At 45.1% G+C, this 20923-nt stretch overlaps 2 protein-coding genes across 3 annotated transcripts in view; one reads left to right on the forward strand and one right to left on the reverse strand.

Moving 5' to 3' along the window:
- Positions 1-20923, forward strand: part of LOC134565046 (alcohol dehydrogenase class-3-like) — a 35125-nt gene that overhangs the window by 6277 nt on the left and 7925 nt on the right. Inside the window, exons 6-8 of the mRNA XM_063424412.1 lie at positions 215-475; positions 1664-1819; positions 2589-2601. Of these exons, the coding sequence (XP_063280482.1) occupies positions 215-475; positions 1664-1819; positions 2589-2601 (430 nt within the window). The remainder of the gene's footprint in view (positions 1-214; positions 476-1663; positions 1820-2588; positions 2602-20923) is intronic.
- Positions 4557-20923, reverse strand: part of LOC134565037 (methionine aminopeptidase 1-like) — an 88270-nt gene continuing 71903 nt past the window's right edge. Inside the window, exon 12 of one of the 2 annotated variants that reach the window (XM_063424402.1) lies at positions 4557-4687. The gene's annotated coding sequence lies outside the window, so the exon portion shown is untranslated. Of the gene's footprint in view, positions 4688-5992; positions 6131-20923 lie in introns of those variants that run through there. The other variant, XM_063424401.1, reaches the window with a different exon arrangement.

The raw sequence follows: 20923 nt of genomic DNA on the forward strand, positions 1-20923 counted from the left end.
GTAGTAGGTGAGTGGGCATGAGTCTTCAAGCAAAAGAAAACGCTTAGTACCTACATATTAAATTTCTATATAGTTTCCCTTGTCTATAAAATCTCATAGCCATATACATTTGCTTCTATTTTTTTCTTTTATTACAGCCTCCTTAACCTGCATTTCCTCTTCCAGTGGAAGGATGATTTTTTTATGCTGCTCATGATTCCTTTCTTACTCCTAGGTGGAGCCTGGTTCTACATGTGCTGTGTTTGGTTTGGGAGGAGTTGGGCTGACGGTTATTATAGGCTGCAAAATAGCAGGAGCATCCCAGATCACTGGCATTGACATTAACAAGGATAAGTATGCCAAAGCCCAAGAGTTTGGAGCTACTGAGTGCATTAGCCCCCAAAATTCCAGGAAGCCCATCCAGGAGGTTCTGGTTGAGATGACCGATGGTGGTGTGGACTACTCATTTGAGTGCATCGGAAATGTCGGAGTCATGGTGAGTGCTTGACCAACAGGAGCGTGTACAGAGAGGGACTGATAGTGGAGGGTTAAAATGATTTCTGCATGGCAAGCGGCTAACTGCAGGTAGTGGGGAGCTAAAAGACGCACGGCCTGAAACCTGACGCAGCCTGGCCTTGGAACAAACGTCACCTTACTGCAACTAGCATCGTACTATTGTTTTAACTGAATTGAGTGTGACTCCAGCCCGGGAGATAACTGGGAAGCATTGTCTTGACCAAATCAAGTATAACTCAGGGTAAAGTATAGGTATGATTTAAGATAGTACCTAAGGATTAGAGAGCCAGTAGCTAAAGGGGGGGGGGTCCGCTAGATAACGTATGTGTAACTTGAAGGTATAAAATCACAAAGCAACTTTGTATCCTCGGGCACAAGATTTGGGCGTCCCACCGCCCCTGTGTCCCGCGCGCTCAAATAAAGAACCGCATATGATTGCCTTTGTGTGGTTATATATTTTCCTACGCTAACATTTTGGTGACCCAGGTCGGGAGCTTGTGGGCGCAGCCAGGACCCCGTGACCCGATCATGCTCCAGCCGGCACCAGGTGATTTCTCGGGGAGCCCATCGGCACCGTGACCCTCGCCGCTCACAACGACCCCTGGTGAGTGGTAAGGTTCTTTATTTTCTGGTCTGGTCTTGTTAGCGTAGGAAAACATATAACCACACAAAGGTGATCATATGCGCTTCTTTATTTGAACACGCGGGACACAAGGGGCATGGAATGCCCAAATCTTGTGCCCAAGAATACAGAGTTGATTTGTGATTTTTATAGTTTCAAATTATACATATGTTAACTAACCTCCACCCCTAGATACTGGTTATCCTATTTCTTAGTTACTATCTTAAATCATACCTACGCTTTACCTTGAGTTATACTTGATTTGGTTAAAACAAAGCTTCTCAATTATCTCCTGGGCTGGAGTCACACTTGATTCAATTAAAACAATAGTATGAAGCTGGTTGCAGAAAGCTGACGTTCGTTCCAAGGCCAGGCTGCGTCAGTTTCAAGTCCTGTGTCTTCTACCTTCCCTCCACCACCTGCAGTTAGCTTATACAGAAATTATTATTTTTAAACTCTCCACTATCATTCCTCCCTTTGAAAGTATTTTCACTCTAATATACTAAGTGTAAATGCTTTCACTTAATACAGTCTCTTTGGCTTCAGAGTTTATACTGGATGTTCATCTTCAAATCCTCAGTTGTCATGAGCTTTGTCCCGGATGTTGTTGCGGATCGAAGGCGCTGGATATGGATTCCGTGCAAACGACTTCATAATGGTCCTGTTCCAAGATGCCTTTTTCTGTATCTCTCTCTTCAAGATTCTGTAAACTAACCAAATTGCTAAAAATATAATTAGTAAAATCATCAGATTTTCAAGGATAGACTTTATCCATGAACTCACATTCCATCCTAATCCTTTAAAGATTTTGCCTAACCAGCTGGTAGCTAAATCCTTTTGTTCCTTTTGTGCTTCATGCTCTCTTTGTTTTAACTGGCTGATATCATGTTCCACATCTGCAGTTACATTTGGGATGTGGATGCAGCAATGGTCAATTTGTCCTTTTAGATATCCACACACTCCATGTTCTTTCAAAAGTAACATATCTAAAGCAAATTGATTTTGTAAAGTCATTTTGGTGGTGGCCTGTAATTGCATGTTGAGTTCTTTAAATCTTTCTTGTGTGATTCTTGCTCATCTATCTACCTGACCTGTGAGTCTATATAGCATTTCTCTATTTCGATAATTTGCAACTGGACCAAACAAGGATTCTAGGGCCCACCCAATTTTTACTCCACTAGAGGGTTCCTGCCAAGTGTCATCTGGGTTCTTGTCCTCTGAGACATCTCGTTTTGATTTTATCTGCAAGGGCTCACTGCTCCCATTAAATGGGGATTTCTTCCAAATTGGACATAAAGTGGAAAGGCCTAGGGTGATTTCTCTTACTTCTTTGTCCACAGGCAAGTGTGTTGTCTATGTGCCATCAGTCATTGCCCATACAAACAGTCCTGGACTTTGAATTGTACTCCTGCTACATCCTACTATAATCTTGGAATCTATTTTGCCTTGTTTGTGTCTAATTTTCCTGCAGGCACAACCGATTGGTAAGGCTACTGCCAATGGTGACCACTGTTTTATTTCCAGATCATCAGAGGTGCAATCATAAATTTTATTACATACCCACCAACTTACCTTATTTGCCTCTTTCTGACTGCTAGTACCAGTGCTCGTCACTGTGGGAACTGTCTCATTTTCAGAGCCTTTCCATTTAATGCACCAAGGAGTGCTTGCCATATATTAGAATTTCTGGAGGATACTCATAGACCATGCACTGTCCCAGGGTTCCAGTCCTTTCCAATCCTTTTCTTCCCATTTCCACACCACAGTGCTCTCTGTAGCTTTTTCCCTGATCTTTTGATAACGTGGTAACCAACATTCCCATTTTGCAAGGTCTTGGTCCTTAACCCACCACTCTACGATTTGTCCCAATTTGCCATTACTAAGAATGCAGTCTGATTTTCTCATAGGTTGCATATAGGCTCTCTCTGTTATCTTCCAGTACTCTTTGACCACCACCCTTGACTCTAGTACTTGTTTACATTTGACTGTTTTGTTCCCTTCTATTTCAGGTAATTTTGACGTTATTATTCCCCAGCTTACTGGGTCCCCTGCTGCCTTTGGTATTGGCAGACAGGCTGTTATTCTGCTGGTATTGTGCATTTTGGCAAAGTCTCTGACCAATCCAATCATTACATTTTCAGCCCAAATTGCATTAGAGATTTCTGTTACTTGTGTCTTTGCTTGTACCTCTCTCTTCATTCTAGAATGAAGAGTGGTTAGTTGACCCTTCTGTATTCCATATCCCAAAGTAACAGCAATCCCCACTGGTGACATTAGTATCCATGAAATTAACATTACCCACAAGAAGAGCATGAGCACAATTACTGATACCATTTGAGCAGTTACAGACATTTTAGCCTCAGCTTTGTCGGTCCTATAGTTTCTACAGCCCACGATTAGACTCCACGAGGTATTGGCGATTGATGAGAGACGGGAAGACTGATTCGGTGATCAGAATTCGATTTTACTCAGGTTTCCCAAAAGCTTATATACTATTTCAAACAGGTTAATAATTTCTACTACAATAATCAGGTTAAAAATCACACGGAAAACTCATGCATTTTACAACAATTCTTTGCTTGCAGAAGTTGACTGAATCTTCTCTCTTCCCGTAAACAGGTGTAATCCCATCTCCTGTAATTTTCACAGTTCTGTTTGTTCCTGCCATGGCATCTTGGTTATCAAACTGGCTATGCTAATCAAGTCTGTTTGACTCTCTGTCTTGTGAATTCCCAGATCTCCTCCTTCTGTATTAACCAAGAATACCCCCTTGATGGCTTTATTAATTAATCTCTGTACACATTGAAGCAAGCAAGGTATCATAACTAATACAATTATTATTAAAATCGTTACGTGCATTCCTATCCTAAGAAAATCTTTTAGCCAAGGTGTCAAACCCCAGCCACTAAACAGGTTATCTAGCCAAGATCCAGATTCTACCTTTAGTTTAAACACACTGTAAAATATAAGGAATAATTATAACAATACATAATATAATGTCTAATACATATAAGCTTATTTTAACTAAATTTCTAATTTATTTATGGAGTCTTTAGCTTCTTAGGAGTTTATTCATCTATTCAAATCTATCATGTTTGCAGGTTTTACACTTTCTTTTAGGGCTGAGGCTTCACGATTTTGCAACATAAACTGAATCTGTTACTATATTAAAAGGAAGAGAAAAAATTTTGAAAAGCTCTGACAACAGTAGCAAGTTCAATAATTTGAGGGGATTTAAGTCTGTCATTGAACAATTCAAGAAATTAAAAACATACAGGGCTTTGCATAATCTTTCAGCAGGAGTGTCCCCGGCGCCCCCCTTTTGTTGTAACAAGAAGTTTGAGAGAGCCATGGGCATGTTCTATAATTGATTGTCCAGTGGGTGAGTGAGGTATCCCTCTTTTGTGGGTGATACCCCATAAGGAGAAGTTTGCAACTCTAGGGAAATGTATGCAGGTCCATTATCTGTCTTAATCTGTTGCGGAATTCCTAAGGTGGCAAAGGCAGCAGCGAAATGATGGCAGGCGTCTTTCCCTGTCTCTCCTGTGTGAGCTGAGGCAAACAGAGCACCTGAAAAGGTATCAATAGAAGCATGCACAAATTTCAAGCGGCCGAATTCAGCAATGTGTGTCACATCTGTCTGCCAAATTTGCAGGCTCTGTAGACCTCTTGGGTTGACCCCTGTGTTCACATTAGGAAGGGAGCAACGCTGACAGTCAGGGCATATAGAAATTATATTAGAGGCTTGTGCTGGAGTTAATCCGAAAAGTCTTACCAAAGCCCCAGCATTTTGGTGAAAAAAGGAGTGACTCAGTTTAGCTTGCTCTATTTTGTTAGGCAAAACATGCTGCACTGATAAGGTTAACAAGTCTGCCTGGGCGTTACCTTCAGTGAGAAAGCCCGGTAGATTGGAATGTGACCTGATATGCATCACAAAGTAAGGAGCCCTCCTTTGGTCTAACAGGGAGACCAGCAGTTTTAACCAGGAAAAAAGAATGTCATTTTTAACATTTTTCAAAACAGAATTCTCTGCTCTCTGTACAATACCTGAAACATATGCGGAGTCAGTAATCAGATTAAAAGGTGTGCTGAATTTCTGAAACACTCTGACCACGGCAGCTAGTTCCACTATTTGTGGAGACCCTTCAACAACAGCAATATCAGATTGCCAAGTTCCAGTTTCAGGGTCCCTCCATACAATCACTGATTTATGGGTTTTCCCAGACCCATCTGTGAATATTGCCATAGCTTGCAAAGGAGTCTCACTTCTCTTTGGCTTGGGGATTAAATTAAAAGATGAGCTTAATAATTTGTGTTTAGGCGGATGGATAGATATCTGCCCTGGGTAATTTGTTAAAGCAATTTGCAGTTTTTCAGACATCTGTAGCAACCAATTCAAATAAAACATTGTGAGAGGTAGATAGATACGATCAAAATCTTTCCCAGCCAAAGAGGTCAGTCTTTGGCGAGCCTTGACAATCAACATGGCCATAAGTTCATCTTGCATGGAAATAGTCTTGGGCATATTGTTAGGCAAAAAGACCCATTCGATAATTAGCCAAGGGTCTGGTTTTTCTGAGTCCCACTGAAATATTAAGGCATAAGGCTGTTTTGCTAGATGAAAAATTATTAAAAGGAAAGGCAGTTTAGGTGCCTAGCTTGCAGCTTGCTAGTTTACCGAGCTCTGCAGTGCATGTTGAACTTGTAAATGAAGTCTTTTTGGTGATAAAAAGGTTTGAATCTCTCTTTAGCAGGCTAAACAAAAGACTTAGTTCTCCATTTGGGATTTCTAATAGGGAGCTTGCTCCCAAAAAATCTTTTGTCCATCATGTAAATTTTGATTTCAGTTGAAATTTGCAAGGGTTGTGCAGAAATAGAATGCATGCCTATTCGCCAGCCCAAATATATTCCAGGGAGATGTCTTTTGAACCTTTTCAGAAGCAATGGTGAGGCCCGCTGAGGTAACAGGTTGGCAGACAGCCTGCACTGCTTCCTCCACTCAACCCACAGTTTCTGCAGAGATAAGAATATCATCCATATAATGATACAACATGTGGAAAATAGGGTTATTTAATTCATGTTCTATAAATAATTATAGACTGGAAACTGTAATATATTGTATAAAGGTATGTGTGTCTGCTCAACCCGCACGTTTCACGGACTTCTGTAAAGCACCTCTCCTGATCTCCCTGGTCCAAAAATAGAAGGTGAGAACACGAGGCACTGATGAGACAATGAACACGGACCAACCTACCCCTGCCTACGTGCAGCGAAAATTACCAGGACTTACACCAGTCGAATGCTACGTGCCAGAGGGATCATCACACACCTCTACGGCTCAAAGCAGGGACTCCCACTGATCAAATGCTACGTGCCAGAGGGATCATCACACACTTCTACGACGGTTAAATTACTCAAAGCAAGGACTAACTCTGGACATTAGCATTTGAATGGGCCAGGGGACCCTTTCGGGATTTAGTATAAACAAGGTTAATGGCCGGTGCTTAGTGGAAACAATGGGAGAAAGGCTGCCGAGGGTGGAATTAAGGGTATTTAAGTTAAGCCTCTAGGTGGGCAAGGTGTGAATCCAGCTAGAGACACCGACGGCCAGGATCCGTGTCTCTGGGTCACCCTTGGCTCATTTTTCCCGGGAGAAATTCTGTCAAGTAAGTGTCGCTGGTTGTGGGGTTTTGTTTTGGTTTGGTTTTTTTATTACTTAAAATTCTGTAATTTGATTCCAAATTTTGTGATTTGAATTTTAATAAACCAAATTATTGAATTTGGTAATAAATTGTCCTGGCATTTATAACAATTTTGGTGCCCAACGTGGGGCCAGTTTTGAATATTCTACGGACCCCTGCTTCTGACCGGGGGGTGCCCCGCTGTAAAAAGCGTCCTGGCAGAGCGGGTAAGTCCGAAAGAACGAACTGGCTTTACGAACCCAGAACTCACAACAGCGAAGGTATTAGGTGTTAGGACAAGCTAGCTTGGGGAGGGCTCGGGAACTCAGCAGGGGTTTTCCCCTGGAACCGCGGTATTGTTTCACTCGTAAAAGTCTAAGTGCACGAAGAATCCATGCAGGAAAAGGACCGTAAGTATAGCGTGGTTGAGTGGGGTGACCAAGTGTTTGAGAACGTGTATGTGTGTGAGTGTGCGTGAACGAGACGTGATTTATCACGAAGCGAGAGCGGACCTTAAGGTCGCGGTTCCGCTGCTCCCGCGAGGGACACGGCCGACCGACGGGGAAGCGATTGGAACGCGTGATATTTCGCTTCATGTGTGAGTGTTACCCGACAGGGTGTGGGAGTCACCAGGGGTCCTGAAGGAAAGAGGACATCCCTTTTTGAGTTCGGGGACTAGTAAGCCTTCTTGACCGCGACCGAGAGGGGTCCGTTAATTTTTTCGGTGGCGGTTACAGAGCCCTGCGGTTAACCGAACATCCACGGAACGGTCATCCGTTGGATCATTAAGTTAACGGCACCGAGTTCGGAAACTCGGGATTTAATTTTTATAGTATCCCATAACTTCTGTGCCACGGGGAGTATGGGATCGTATCTCAGTAGAGATCGGGAGGATTCCTTAAGGGAAACCTCAGCGGGGGCTGCTCTTGAAATCCCTCGGAAAAGTCCATTAGGAAAGTTGTTGCAAGATTGGCAAGAATGCCCAATTAGGAGAAGGGCATCTAAAGATCGGATGATTTATTTGTGTATGAATGTTTGGGGAGGAAAGGAGATAAGACCTAATCTTATATGGCCTGTGTTTGGTACTTTTGACGAATGGGCATGGGAAGCTCTGTGGGAACATGTAGCGAAGAAGAAAAGGAGAGAATTTGAGGAATTGGTATATGTTCTGTTATGGTATTGGGTACGAGTAAAGCTGTATTCTGAAGAAAGGGAAACACGGAATAAACCGGACTACGGGATAAGCTTCTCTCACAGCTCGGTGGCCCACATCCTGTCAGCCCCTACCCTTCCTCCTCCTCGGCCTTCTCAGTGGCAGCGTTAGCACTGCCATCCGAGATCCATGCGGAGCCCCGAGCTCAGCGGCCACTCCAGAAACCTTCCTCCCGCTCAAGGAGATCCCCGAGAGGGAATCCTGCCCCCGTTTCTGGTCCTGACCCCGCACCTCGGCCACCGACGCTAAACTATGGAGAAAAAGAGAAGAAGGGTAAGAAAAACGAAGGGTGGAAGAATAAACCAGACAGGTATACACCAGTTAGAGCCCTGGCTAAAACCAGGACCTCCGAAGGAGATCTAGAAGAACCCGGAAGGGATTCAGGGTGGGACAGTTGGTGTGAGAGCAAGAACGGCCCGGGAGGAAAAATGGGGAAAAAGAAGCATTCCCATAAGAAATTTAAGCTAGACAGTAGAGCAAAACAGAAATTACCAAAGGTGAATTGGAATGCATTAGAGAATAACTGGTGGTGTTGGGAAGCGTGCAAATTAGAAATGTGAGAATTCACGCAAGTCTGCAAAAGGAGAAAAAGATAGAAAAAGAAATTGAAAGGAATCTTGCTTACTCTTTTCCTTGGTGGTGGTGGATCTTTTACTTCAGGCTGAATACATTTTGGAGGCTCCCTAGAGTTGTGTATTTTGCTTTAAAGGGTTTTTTCTCCTGGACGAGATCGGCGGAGTTTTTTTTTGGGGGGGGGGGGGGGTTTTTTTCTCTTTTCGCTAACATGGGAAAAAGAACGAAACCCGCCCCCCTTCCCCCCTGCAAGCGGCAGGGCGAGTCAGTCCATGGTTGCCGGGAGACGAAGGAAAGCGGCAGTTTTAAAGTGACTAGACGAGGCTGCCCGGGGCAGAAAACCGCCATGTAAGGCGAAATAGGAAGCAAAAATGGATAAAAGTATTGAGAAAAGAGACCAAGAATGAGAGCTATACTTATGCGTGGGAAATATCTAGGTGTTTGTTCTTGAAAAGCTGAAAATATATCTTCCTTTTGGTTGCCTGTGTGCTGCATGTGAGGATTTTGTGCAAATCAAAATGTTGATAGTATGGTAGATGTAGTTCGTCTATAATTGAAACAATTGCTACATTTTGAATTCGGATTGTTAGCTTGAGCAGGGATATGGCATTTGTGTTGGCAGACAATGTATTGCAAGGGTTTTGTTTGTTTAAGTTTTTCTTTTAAAAGGTTGAAGCATGTGCCCGGTGGAGTCCAAATTAAAGCGGCTGTTGAGAGGCTGGAAACTAAATCTTTCTGTCGAGATAGTGTTAGAATGGTAGTTGGAGTCAGGATTCTAGTATTAAGTTGGGAAAGTGGTATAATTCTCTGTGTTGGTAGTTACAGGACTTTTCTTTATTCTTTGCAGTTCCTATTCTGTATGTATTTTGTCTAGTTGGGAACAGGGATTCTTAATTTTAATTACTGACTCCTTAGAAGGAGATAGTTTGTGTTGTCCCTTTGATATTATGTCTTCTTTACTTGCTCCTCAATTTGGAGGATGTGAACCTTGAGGTTGCCCTGGTGCCTGTGTTTCAGGGGTGGAGAGTAGGTGATGTATGAGAGGCAGCATTTGTGTCACCGGTGTTAAGTATGGTCGGTGTTTGCTTGTGGTCCTTCGAGCCATGTATTTAAGTTTAATAATACGCAAGAATGGATAGCAAATACAGGAGTTTTGCTTTGGGAATTAGGCATAGGTTAACTCGAGTTTGCTTGTTAAGAGAGGCTAAGTTTGTGAAGTTCTTTTAGGACTGAGGTAAAATGCAGTAGTGTTAATGTTCTGGCAATTGCACTAGATAAAGCTGTCTGATTACCGGGGCCTGAAGTTTACAGTGACTCCTAGCTTTGGAAAACTTTCCCGAGTCTTAAGTTCCGAATTTAAGTAATGCATGGTATATTACAGAGTATTTTGATGCATTTTAACTATAGCTTTTGATGCCTTCCATCTAAAACAGATGAGTTAGTCTTGCTACTTTATTCACTTCTTTTGATAAAAACTGAAGAAGCTCAGACCTGCAATAAGTTAGAAGTGCCTGAGGCGATGCCATTTCTATATTGCTGCCAATATTGTTCTTATAGCATCTGTATATGTCTAGAATATTTTATAAGTGGTAAAGAAGTAGACTCTGTCATTTGTGAGGTCATTTCCTTTTATTTGGTATACCTCATTTCTTTTATGACTTGTTAAAAGTATTCCCCAGGATTATGGTTGATGTCTAAAATTTTTATCTCATGTGCATTTTACTTAAGAAGCTATTCTTCACTAGAAACATATTACCTGGAGCTAGTTTATGGGGTTTAAGGTTGTCTTAGTGTTTATTATTTACTTGTTGTACAGAATCCATGTACCAAGCAGCCATTTTTCAGATGTATTGGTAAAACCATCCTGTTAGTTTTACTTTCTCTCTGGAACAGTACAAAAAGGATTTTTGAATTTTGTATTGAATTATTTAAATTTTGGATGATGCGTTGGAATCATTTTTTTTTAAAAAAATTCTGGATTGTATAGTGCATTGTGTGAATAGTGAGGTGAAAATCATAGTGATCCAGGGACAAAATTGTTTTTATGGTGAAGGTGTGAATGTACTATTAGATAACTTGTTCTAATATTCAGATTTTCTGGATGGTAGGCATGGCAGGGATTCTTTCTGTAAAATATTCCTGTAGTATTGGGCTGGTTTGGAATTTTGTATTAGGTACGTGTTCTTAATTGGTAAATTCAATCTGGGAAAGTTGCAGGATTTTGATGTATATTCATGATATACAACCAGGAGATAAAGTACTGATAAGAGCTTGGAAAGCGGTGTCACTAACCCCTCATTGGGAGGGACCCTTTCTTGTCCTTTTAACTACAGATACAGCCATCCGAACAGCTGAGAGAGGTTGGACACACGCCTCCAGAGCTAAGAAGTTAACAGCCCCGAGGGAAAACCCCGAATGGAAGGTCATCTCTTCCCCCGGAGATCTGAAGGTCCGGCTGCACCGAGGACACAACCGCCCTGAGGAACATCAAGCAGCAGCCTAAAGGAGCCTCAAAAGAAACTTTGTAACCACTCGAAAAGGAGAACTAAAAGAGGGAAGGGTAACCCGAAGGAAGGTATTTCTCCTTGGTCATACAATCTTAGAAATTACGGTCTGCTGGGAGTAGTGTGGGTTAATCTGGCAAATACCTGGAATTCGGCCGGCAGGGGGGGATAGAGTGCAAAAAGCATAGAAGTGGAGAAATTGATCCAGTGAAGCTCCTATTGTGACAAAAGGGAAACTCAAGCTGTCCAGGGAAAACAACCCAGCAAAAAATGAATGAAGGATCAGGAAGGGGGTCCAGGCAACCTGTCCCTGCTGTGAGAAGAACCCGGAAACCAGCCGTTGGTCGCAACCCAATGGGCTTTGGTACAAACAGAGGAACTCGTCTGTGGACTTCCCTACTGATCATAAGCTTAACTGTAATACCTACAAAGGGTCAGTACAATGAAACTGGACTCAGCCTGGGGATTCCTAGAAAGGACGGTCTTAAAGTTGACATAATGTCCAAAATGGAGCACCCTCAAAAGGGAAATCTGGATACGGGAAGAAAATTGGTTAAAAGAAATTCCAGCCCACAGACCTTGTCTAAAGATTTGTGGCCAGAAATACCCTCTTCTTTCAAGAGTACCCCCTCAGAAGGAACCTTGGAGGGAGCGGTAATCACATGCAACCCGGCTCAAATAGCAGAAGCTGGAATGAGAATCCACGAATTTCTAATCAGTATACAAATTGAATTAAAAAGACTGCAGAGGGTAATGGGACTGGTGGGAGGCAACACTCAGAAAAGTAAAACCAATTTAATTTGGACCGAAATAGAAAATTGGACAAATGTGCAGTCAAAAAGGGTGGACTGTCTTATAAAAGGGGAAGAAGAAAATAGGTTAAGCAAGCTAAAGAATCCGGACACCCGTTTTCCAATGTGGGGGTGGATAATAAAAGGGGGAGGAGGGATAATAGGATTATGTGCTATGGGAATGATGTGGATCCTGGTAAATCCCAGATTTACCGTGAGAATGGGACCTCCTGGCTCTCCTGGCTCTCTCTCATGTAAAACCATGACTCTGGCTACACCATCCATCTGGGGCTGACCACTCTGGCTAAACATGCTGTCTAATTGAGGCTGACCATTCTGGCTAAACCGACTCGGACACTCCCTTTTCCAGTGTCCCTCCATTCAACAATACGCACACTGGTTCAGACCTAGCCCCCCACGACCAGAACCTCTGCCAAAGCCACCTCTATTACCGCCACGACCTCCTCTACCACGTCCTCGCCCCTGTCTCTGTAAAACTGCCAAAAGGCTTTGCCCCTGTTTCTTGGCAACTTCTCTGTCCCTGTTATTTTAAACTTTCCAGGCAACCTCTAGGAGTTTATCCAAGTTTCTTAACTCTTCACCTTCTAATTTGTGTAGCTTTTTCATAATATCTTCCTGTGCTTGACCCAGAAAAATAAAGGCAAGCTGAATTCTTCCTTGCTCACTGTCTCCCTGAAGATCAGTATATCTTCTAGCTGCTTCCTTAAGTCTTTCTAGAAAGGCAGTGGGAGATTCTTCTCCTGTCGAATTTCATACAACTTAGACCAGTTCATACTCTTAGGTATTGCCTGTTGAACACCAATTGAAATCCACTCCTGACATCTCTTTAGCCTATGCATATCTACTCCATATGGGTTACTAGCGTCCCACTCCGGATCTGCAGTGGGAAAATTGTAATCCAGTGTCCCTGTCACCAAACCATTTCATAAGTCTTCTCTAGCTCTTTCTCTTCCTGCCCAGAGTACCATGTCCCTTTCTGTCTCATCCATCAGTGTCTAATATCACATGAATATCTTCCCAATCAGGGTTCTGAGTTTTCATTATCATCTTAACCACGCGAGCTACCTTATCTGGGTTTTCTCTATATGTTCCAGCTGATTGTTTCTATATGACTAAATCAGCCGGTGAAAAGGGTACCTTTACAAAGACAGGTCTATTAGTTCCCACCCCTTGCCTTAGTGGTGCAATAATTGTTCTCCTTTGTTTGCCTGATTTTAATATACCCTTTCCTGCCTTAGGCCACGCCGGGGCCAGTTTTCCTCGTGTTCGGTGAGCTACTGGGGCATCTGACCTATCTTCTTCACTGTCACTACTTTCCATTCTGTCTGCCTTCTCTGCATTCTCTCTTTGCTTCTGCCTCACAATCACATCCTGGACAGGCGAATCTGGCAGGGGAGGGTACAGGGGGGCAGAGGGGACAGGAGCTGGCAAAGGAGGTGTAGGTGGGAGCAGAGGGTACCCTTGAACCAGTGTTGGAGGAGGAATAAATCTTTGTGCAGGCGTCAGCGGGGGGGCAGGATAGCTTTGAGCAGGTATATGTGAAGGGGGGGTTCTCTGAGCAGGTGGAGGAGGGGAAGGCACCTGAGCAGGCAGAGGAGGGGCAGGCACAGACAAAGGAGGATAATTTCCTTCAGCAGACAAAGGTGGGGGGGAAACATTGTGCTGGCGTGAGCGAGGGGGGTGTAAGAGAATCAGGTGGGGTCAGGGTGAGCAGGGTAGAACTCGGTGTTGAGGGGGCTGTGGTGGATGCAGGAGCTATAGGGGCTACTGATAAATCCAGGTCCAGTTCATCTCTTCCTCCCTCCAAAGCTTCACTTAAAATCACATGCTGCATACAACGTTTATTTTGGACGCAAGCCAGGCACTTATTATTTTCAAGCCTTACTGCTTCCACGTTGCTACTAACCCACCAAACCGGTTTCTCGAGCAAGCATAGAAATAAATCCAGGTATGGGATTTGTTCCTCCATTCCGTCTTGTGTACAAAGTGATCTAAGTTGCATAATAACCTTTACGTCCAAAGACCCGTTCTGTGGCCACCTCTGGTTTTCAGGCAAAGCATATTTTGGCCAGCTCACAGTACAATACTCAATCAATTTATCTTTTCGTAATTCCTGACCGAAATTCCCTTCTTTCCAATGTGCCAACAAACAGCCCAAAGGAGAAGAACTTGGTATAGAGGCATTATTGCTGCCCCAAACCTCTTTTAACCCTCTTAGTTTCTCCATATTACAGATACATAAAAACCACAGATGCCGATCCTGAAATGCTTTCGCGATGTCTGACGGACGGCTGCCTAGGCAATACCACCAGGAATTCCTTTTGCCCAACCAAGCGTAGCTTTTGCTGCGTCTTAATGGCAGGCCCCCAGACCAGACCAGAAAATAACGAACCTTACTTCTCACCAGGGGTCGTTGTGAGCAGCGAGGGTCATGGCGCCGATGGGCTCCCCAAGAAATCACCCGGTGCCAGCTGGAGCGTGATCGGGTCACGGGGTCCTGGCTGTGCCCATAAGGTCCCATCCTGGGTCGCCAAAATGTTAGCGTAGGAAAACATATAACCACACAAAGGTGATCATATGCGCTTCTTTATTTGAACACGCGGGACACAAGGGGCATGGAATGCCCAGATCTTGTGCCCAAGAATACAGAGTTGATTTGTGATTTTTATAGTTTCAAATTATACATATGTTAACTAACCCCTAGATACTGGTTATCCTATTTCTTAGTTACTATCTTAAATCATACCTACGCTTTACCTTGAGTTATACTTGATTTGGTTAAAACAAAGCTTCTCAATTATCTCCTGGGCTGGAGTCACACTTGATTCAATTAAAACAATAGTATGAAGCTCGTTCCAAGGCAAGGCTGCATCAGTTTCAAGCCATGGATGTTATACCTTCCTTCCACCACCTGCAGTTAGCTTATAGAGAAATGATTATTTTTAACTCTCCACTATCAGTCTGGGTGCCTGCCAAATAAGACAGTGAAAGCTATGCTTGGTTGGTGTTGGGGGTTAGATTTGGGTTTTTTTTCTTCTCACAGAATTTCTTCCCATAAGTTTCCAAGAAGCCTTAATGACTACTTAGTCAGAACAAAAAGGGGTGCTTGAGGGATATGGCAGCACGAGGCTACACCTATTGTTTCTGAGTCCCTGGGAGTGTCCCTCAGAGGGGAGAGATGATGAGCTTTGGGAAAGGCAAAAAGACAGATCTGGGGAAGGGGGAGGCACTCTTGCTCTCAGCGCCGAGGAGGACGGTCAGGCTGCCCTCTGCCTCTGCCTCGTCCTGGGAAATCTACAATCATCTGCTGTGTACCCGGGAATCCTGAGCTCGTTTTCTCCAGCCTCTCCCCCCACCGCCGCTGCTTCTTCGGAGCTTTGAGGTTCCACTGCTACTCTGTAGCCCTGCACTGCCCAGCCCTGCCGGGACACCCCTGCTGCTCCAGCTGCCAGCGCAGAGCTCCTCATCTCATCCACCGGTCCGGGACTTTCCTCCCTTCCAGTTCGGCCTCTCGGAGCCCTGCAGGGGCGCCGAGATCAAACTGCTCTGGGCTTTTGTAAAAGAAAGCCCTCAAGGTTCTTGGTTCTGTTTATTATTGATGCTGTAGTTGTTGTTTGTTGGTCGTTTTGTCATATATACTAGTAAAGAACTGTTATTCCTACCCCATACCTCTTCCTGAAAGCTCCTTTAAATTTTTTTTAATCGGAATAATTTGGAGGGAGGGGATTTGAATTCTCCATCTCTAGGGAGGTCCTGCCCCTTCCTAGCAGATATCTGTCTTTCAAACCAAGACAGATTTATTGGCGCCCACTGTGGGGCTTCAGGGCATTGAGAGGAAAAGGAATAACAGTTCTTAAGTGACCTTGTGCACTGGGTATAGAAACCTCCCTAAATAGCATCATGTGGTCTAGCTTACCTTGGTTTGGGTGGCATGTGGTTGTGGCTGTGTTTCTCCCATTTTCAGGTCCTTATTTAAACATGGGCCCTATAACTAAGGCTACTGTGGCTGTTATCCAGTTTGCACTATGGGTTAATAAGGTGAGGAATTCATGGATTTTTAACTTCCTCTGGAAGGCAGGCACATGGATACATGGCTATCACACTCTAAGTGTTTGTTTGTGGGGTTACTTTAACAATGGTACCTATTGTGGGGAAATGACACCAGGGGAAATTTTTTCCCAACCCTTTACTCAGCTGTTTGGGTCTATTCCACCAGTTTTTGAAGGGTTTAAATCTTCCCTGAATGCTAATGATATCATACAATGGCTAGTATTGCTCACGGGCCTATCCTATTTAATATTCCAAGATAAGTGGAGATTGGCCTGGATAACCACCCTGATACCTACCCCAGAGAATAAGGATACTGCCCTAGAGACTGAGGGTGCTGCCATGGAGCCTGACACTGCCCCACAGACTAAGGATGCTGCCCCACCACCTGACCCTGACATAAAGACCACCTCAGGAATGAACCACCCAGATTGGGTGGGAGTTCTAGTGAAAGAGATAAGCCAGGTGCTGAAGGAGCACCTTTCCCCAGCTGGTGGCAAACCCTCCCCCTCCCCTGAAGAGGGAGAGTCTGAAGGTGCAGCAGTGGAACCCACAGACATTACAACTGTCCAGGTTCCAGCAGAACCACAGGGGCAGTCACAGCCAGCAGCAGTTGCCCCTGTGGAAAGAAAGAAATATAAGGTGAAATCAGAGCACCCAAGTGATAAGGATAAAAAAGGAAGGCCCTCACAACCCACAGGGGAGCCAGAAGTTGAGATCATCACTGAGTCCCTGTCATATGAAAATCTCCGTACTCTGCAAAAAGATGTTGCACGACGGGGACGTGAGCCTTATACAGCCTGGTTACTTAGGGTCTGGGACCTTATGGGTAGAGGTGTGCAACTGGATGGTGGTGAGGCAAGGAACATAGGACCCTTGACCCAAGACTCAGGTGTGAATCAGGTATTTGTAAGGGAGCAAGGACCCCTTCACCTTTGGGACCGGCTTTTAATGAGTGTAAGGGAGAGGTTTGTCCACAGAGACAGAATGCAGGAGCACCACCTCAGCATGCGCTGGAAGACTGTTGAGGAAGGGATCCAACAGCTGAGAGAAGTGGCAATACTGGAGGTAGTTTTTGGGAGGGATGGACAGCATAACAATGACCCCGACAACGTAAGGTGCACAGGGCAAATGTTGTGGAATCTAGCAACTAAAGGGCCATCTGAATATAAAACATTCATGTCAATGATTAATGCTGATACCAGCCGAGTGACTGTAGGTTCTGTAGCCAGCAAGCTTAGAAATTTTGACAGTATGATCAGTGGCCCAATGCAGACTCAGGTCTCTGCCGTGGTTAAAGAACTCCAAGAGGAGATAAGGGAGGTGAGGGAGGAGATGAGGAGGAACAGTTCCCATGTGGCACCGGTGCGAGCCACAGGCCCCAGAGTCAGAACCCAACGTCCCTCAGCTAGAGAGAGAGGGTACATCCCACGAGCTGACCTGTGGTCCTTCCTGCGTGACCATGGGGAAGACATGGGAAGGTGGGATGGGAAACCCACTTCTGCCCTAGCAGCACGGGTGCGTGAGCTCAAAGAGAGAAACACTAACCAAGGGGGTTCCACTAGAATGAAGGTAGCCTCAGCCTCCCATGACCAGGCTGTCAGGTATTACAGAAATGAGGATGCTCTGTCAGACCCCCTTGAAGGAACCTCTACTATGTATGCACAGGAGGAGAGTAGTAACCGGTGCTAGAGGGGCCCTGCCTCTAGCCAGGAAGAGGCACGGGAAAACCGAGTCTTTTGGACTGTGTGGGTTCTATGGCTTGGCACATCAGAGCCACAGAAATATAAAGCTTTGGTTGATACCGGTTCTCAGTGTACCCTAATGCCGTCAGAACATGAGGGAGCAGAACCTATTTCCATTGCTGGTGTGACGGGGGGATCACAAGAATTGACTCAGTTAGAAGCCAAGGTGAGCCTGACCGGGAAGGAGTGGCAGAAACATCCAGTTGTGACTGGCCCAGAGGCTCCGAGTATTCTGGGCATGGACTATCTCAGGAATGGCTATTACAAAGACCCTAAGGGGTTCAGATGGGCTTTTGGAATAGCTGCTGTGGAGGCAGAGGGCATTAAGAAATTGAACACCTTGCCTGGATTATCAGAGAACCCATCTGCAGTAGGACTCCTGAAGGTAGAAGAGCAACGAGTACCTGTTGCCACCTCGACGGTGCATCGCCGGCAGTATCGGACAAATCGAGATGCTGTGATCCCCATTCACAAGATGATCCGAGAGCTGGAGAGCCAAGATAGAAGTGTCAAAGATAGACCTAGATTGGCAACACAAGGGAGAGTTGTTCCTAGCTCGATGGGCCCACGACGCCTCAGGTCATCAGGGCAGAGATGCCACCTATAAGTGGGCACGAGACCGAGGGGTGGATCTAACCATGGACAGCATTTCTCAGATTATCCATGACTGTGAGACATGTGCTGCAATCAAGCAGGCTAAGCGAGTGAAGCCCCTATGGTATGGCGGGCGGTGGTCCAAATACAGGTATGGGGAAGCCTGGCAAATTGACTACATCACCCTTCCCCAAACCCGCCAAGGCAAGCGCTACGTGCTGACCATGGTGGAAGCCACCACTGGATGGCTGGAAACCTACCCTGTGCCTCACGCTACTGCCCGGAACACCATCCTGGGCCTGGAAAAGCAAGTCCTGTGGAGACATGGCACCCCTGAGAGAATCGAGTCAGACAATGGGACCCATTTCAAGAACAGCCTTATAGCAGCCTGGGCTAGGGAACATGGCGTTGAGTGGGTGTACCATATTCCTTATCATGCACCAGCAGCCGGGAAAGTTGAACGGTGCAATGGCCTGCTTAAAACCACCTTGAAGGCATTGGGTGGGGGGACTTTCAAGAACTGGGAGATTAATTTAGCAAAGGCCACATGGTTAGTGAACACTCGAGGTTCCACCAACCGAGCAGGCCCTGCCCAATCTGAGCCCCTGAGAACAACAGATGGAGATAAAGTTCCAGTAGTACACATGAGAGGTATGCTGGGAAAAACTGTTTGGATTAATTCTGCCTCCAGCAAAGACAATCCCATCCGCGGGGTTGTCTTCGCTCAGGGACCAGGATGCACCTGGTGGGTGATGCAAAGGGATGGAGAGACCCGATGCATACCTCAAGGAGACCTTGTTTTAGGATGAACTACCCACATCATGTGTCTGTACCCATATCTATATGTATAGATATATATAATTTAGGTCATGCATGTGTGTATATATATATATATATTTTGTTTTTAAAGATTTAAATTCAATGTAATAGGTTGGTATGGGAAAAAATTCGGGGTGGATGATGTTGGGGGTTAGATTTGGTTTTTTTTTCTTCTCACAGAATTTCTTCCCATAAGTTTCCAAGAAGCCTTAATGACTACTTAGTCAGAACAAAAAGGGGTGCTTGAGGGATATGGCAGCACGAGGCTACACCTATTGTTTCTGAGTCCCTGGGAGTGTCCCTCAGAGGGGAGAGATGATGAGCTTTGGGAAAGGCAAAAAGACAGATCTGGGGAAGGGGGAGGCACTCTTGCTCTCAGCGCCGAGGAGGACGGTCAGGCTGCCCTCTGCCTCTGCCTCGTCCTGGGAAATCTACAATCATCTGCTGTGTACCCGGGAATCCTGAGCTCGTTTTCTCCAGCCTCTCCCCCCACCGCCGCTGCTTCTTCGGAGCTTTGAGGTTCCACTGCTACTCTGTAGCCCTGCACTGCCCAGCCCTGCCGGGACACCCCTGCTGCTCCAGCTGCCAGCGCAGAGCTCCTCATCTCATCCACCGGTCCGGGACTTTCCTCCCTTCCAGTTCGGCCTCTCGGAGCCCTGCAGGGGCGCCGAGATCAAACTGCTCTGGGCTTTTGTAAAAGAAAGCCCTCAAGGTTCTTGGTTCTGTTTATTATTGATGCTGTAGTTGTTGTTTGTTGGTCGTTTTGTCATATATACTGGTAAAGAACTGTTATTCCTACCCCATACCTCTTCCTGAAAGCTCCTTTAAATTTTTTTTAATCGGAATAATTTGGAGGGAGGGGATTTGAATTCTCCATCTCTAGGGAGGTCCTGCCCCTTCCTAGCAGATATCTGTCTTTCAAACCAAGACAGTTGGGCTAAGGAATTCCCGGTTTTGCCTAGGCAGCCGTCCATCAGACATCGCGAAAGCATTGCAGGATCAGCATCGGTGGTTGAAATGTATCTGTAATATGGAGAAGCTAAAAGGGTTAAAAGGGGTGGGCGGCAGTACCCCCATCCCAAGGACTTCTCCTTTGGGTTGCTTACTGGCACAGTGGAAAGAGAGAATTTTTGTCAAGGATTACAGAAGGATAATACTGATTGATTATTGTAATGTACAGTGGTCGAACTACCTGCGGGACAAACTGGTTTTGTTAGTAGAGTGCAGTCTGAAAGCAGTGATGCTTGAAAATATTAAGTGCCTGGCTTGCGTCCAAGATAAAACATTGTATGCAACATGTGATTTTAAATACAGCTTTGGGGGGAAGAGGAGATGGACTGGACCTAGATTGGTTAGTGGCATCTATGGCCCCCTTGACACTGAATTCTACCCCACTCACCCTGACCCCACCTGATTCCAAATATATTTCTCCCCCACCTTTGTTTGCTGAAGGAAATTATCCTCCTTTGCCTATGCCTGCTCTTCCTCCGCCTGTTCAGGGAAACCCCCCTTCTTCACATATACATGCTCAGAGCTATCCTGCCCCCTCCACCAATGCCTGCTCATTCCTCCTCCAACACCAGCTCAAGGGTACCCTCCCCTCCCACCTACACCTTCTTTGCTAGCTCCCCTGTATCCTCCTCTGCCAGATTCGCCTGTTTCTCCTGTCCTGGGTAACTATCAGGAAACAAAAACAAAGTCTTTTTGCAGTTTTACAAAGACAGGGGCGAAGACATGGTAGAACCAGTCCGGACAGTAATAGAAGTGGTTTTGGCAGAGGTCCTGGTTGTAGAAGGCTAGGAATAAATCAATGTTTTG

This window comes from Prinia subflava, assembly GCF_021018805.1.
Source record: "Prinia subflava isolate CZ2003 ecotype Zambia chromosome W unlocalized genomic scaffold, Cam_Psub_1.2 scaffold_32_NEW, whole genome shotgun sequence".
Taxonomy (NCBI): domain Eukaryota; kingdom Metazoa; phylum Chordata; class Aves; order Passeriformes; family Cisticolidae; genus Prinia; species Prinia subflava.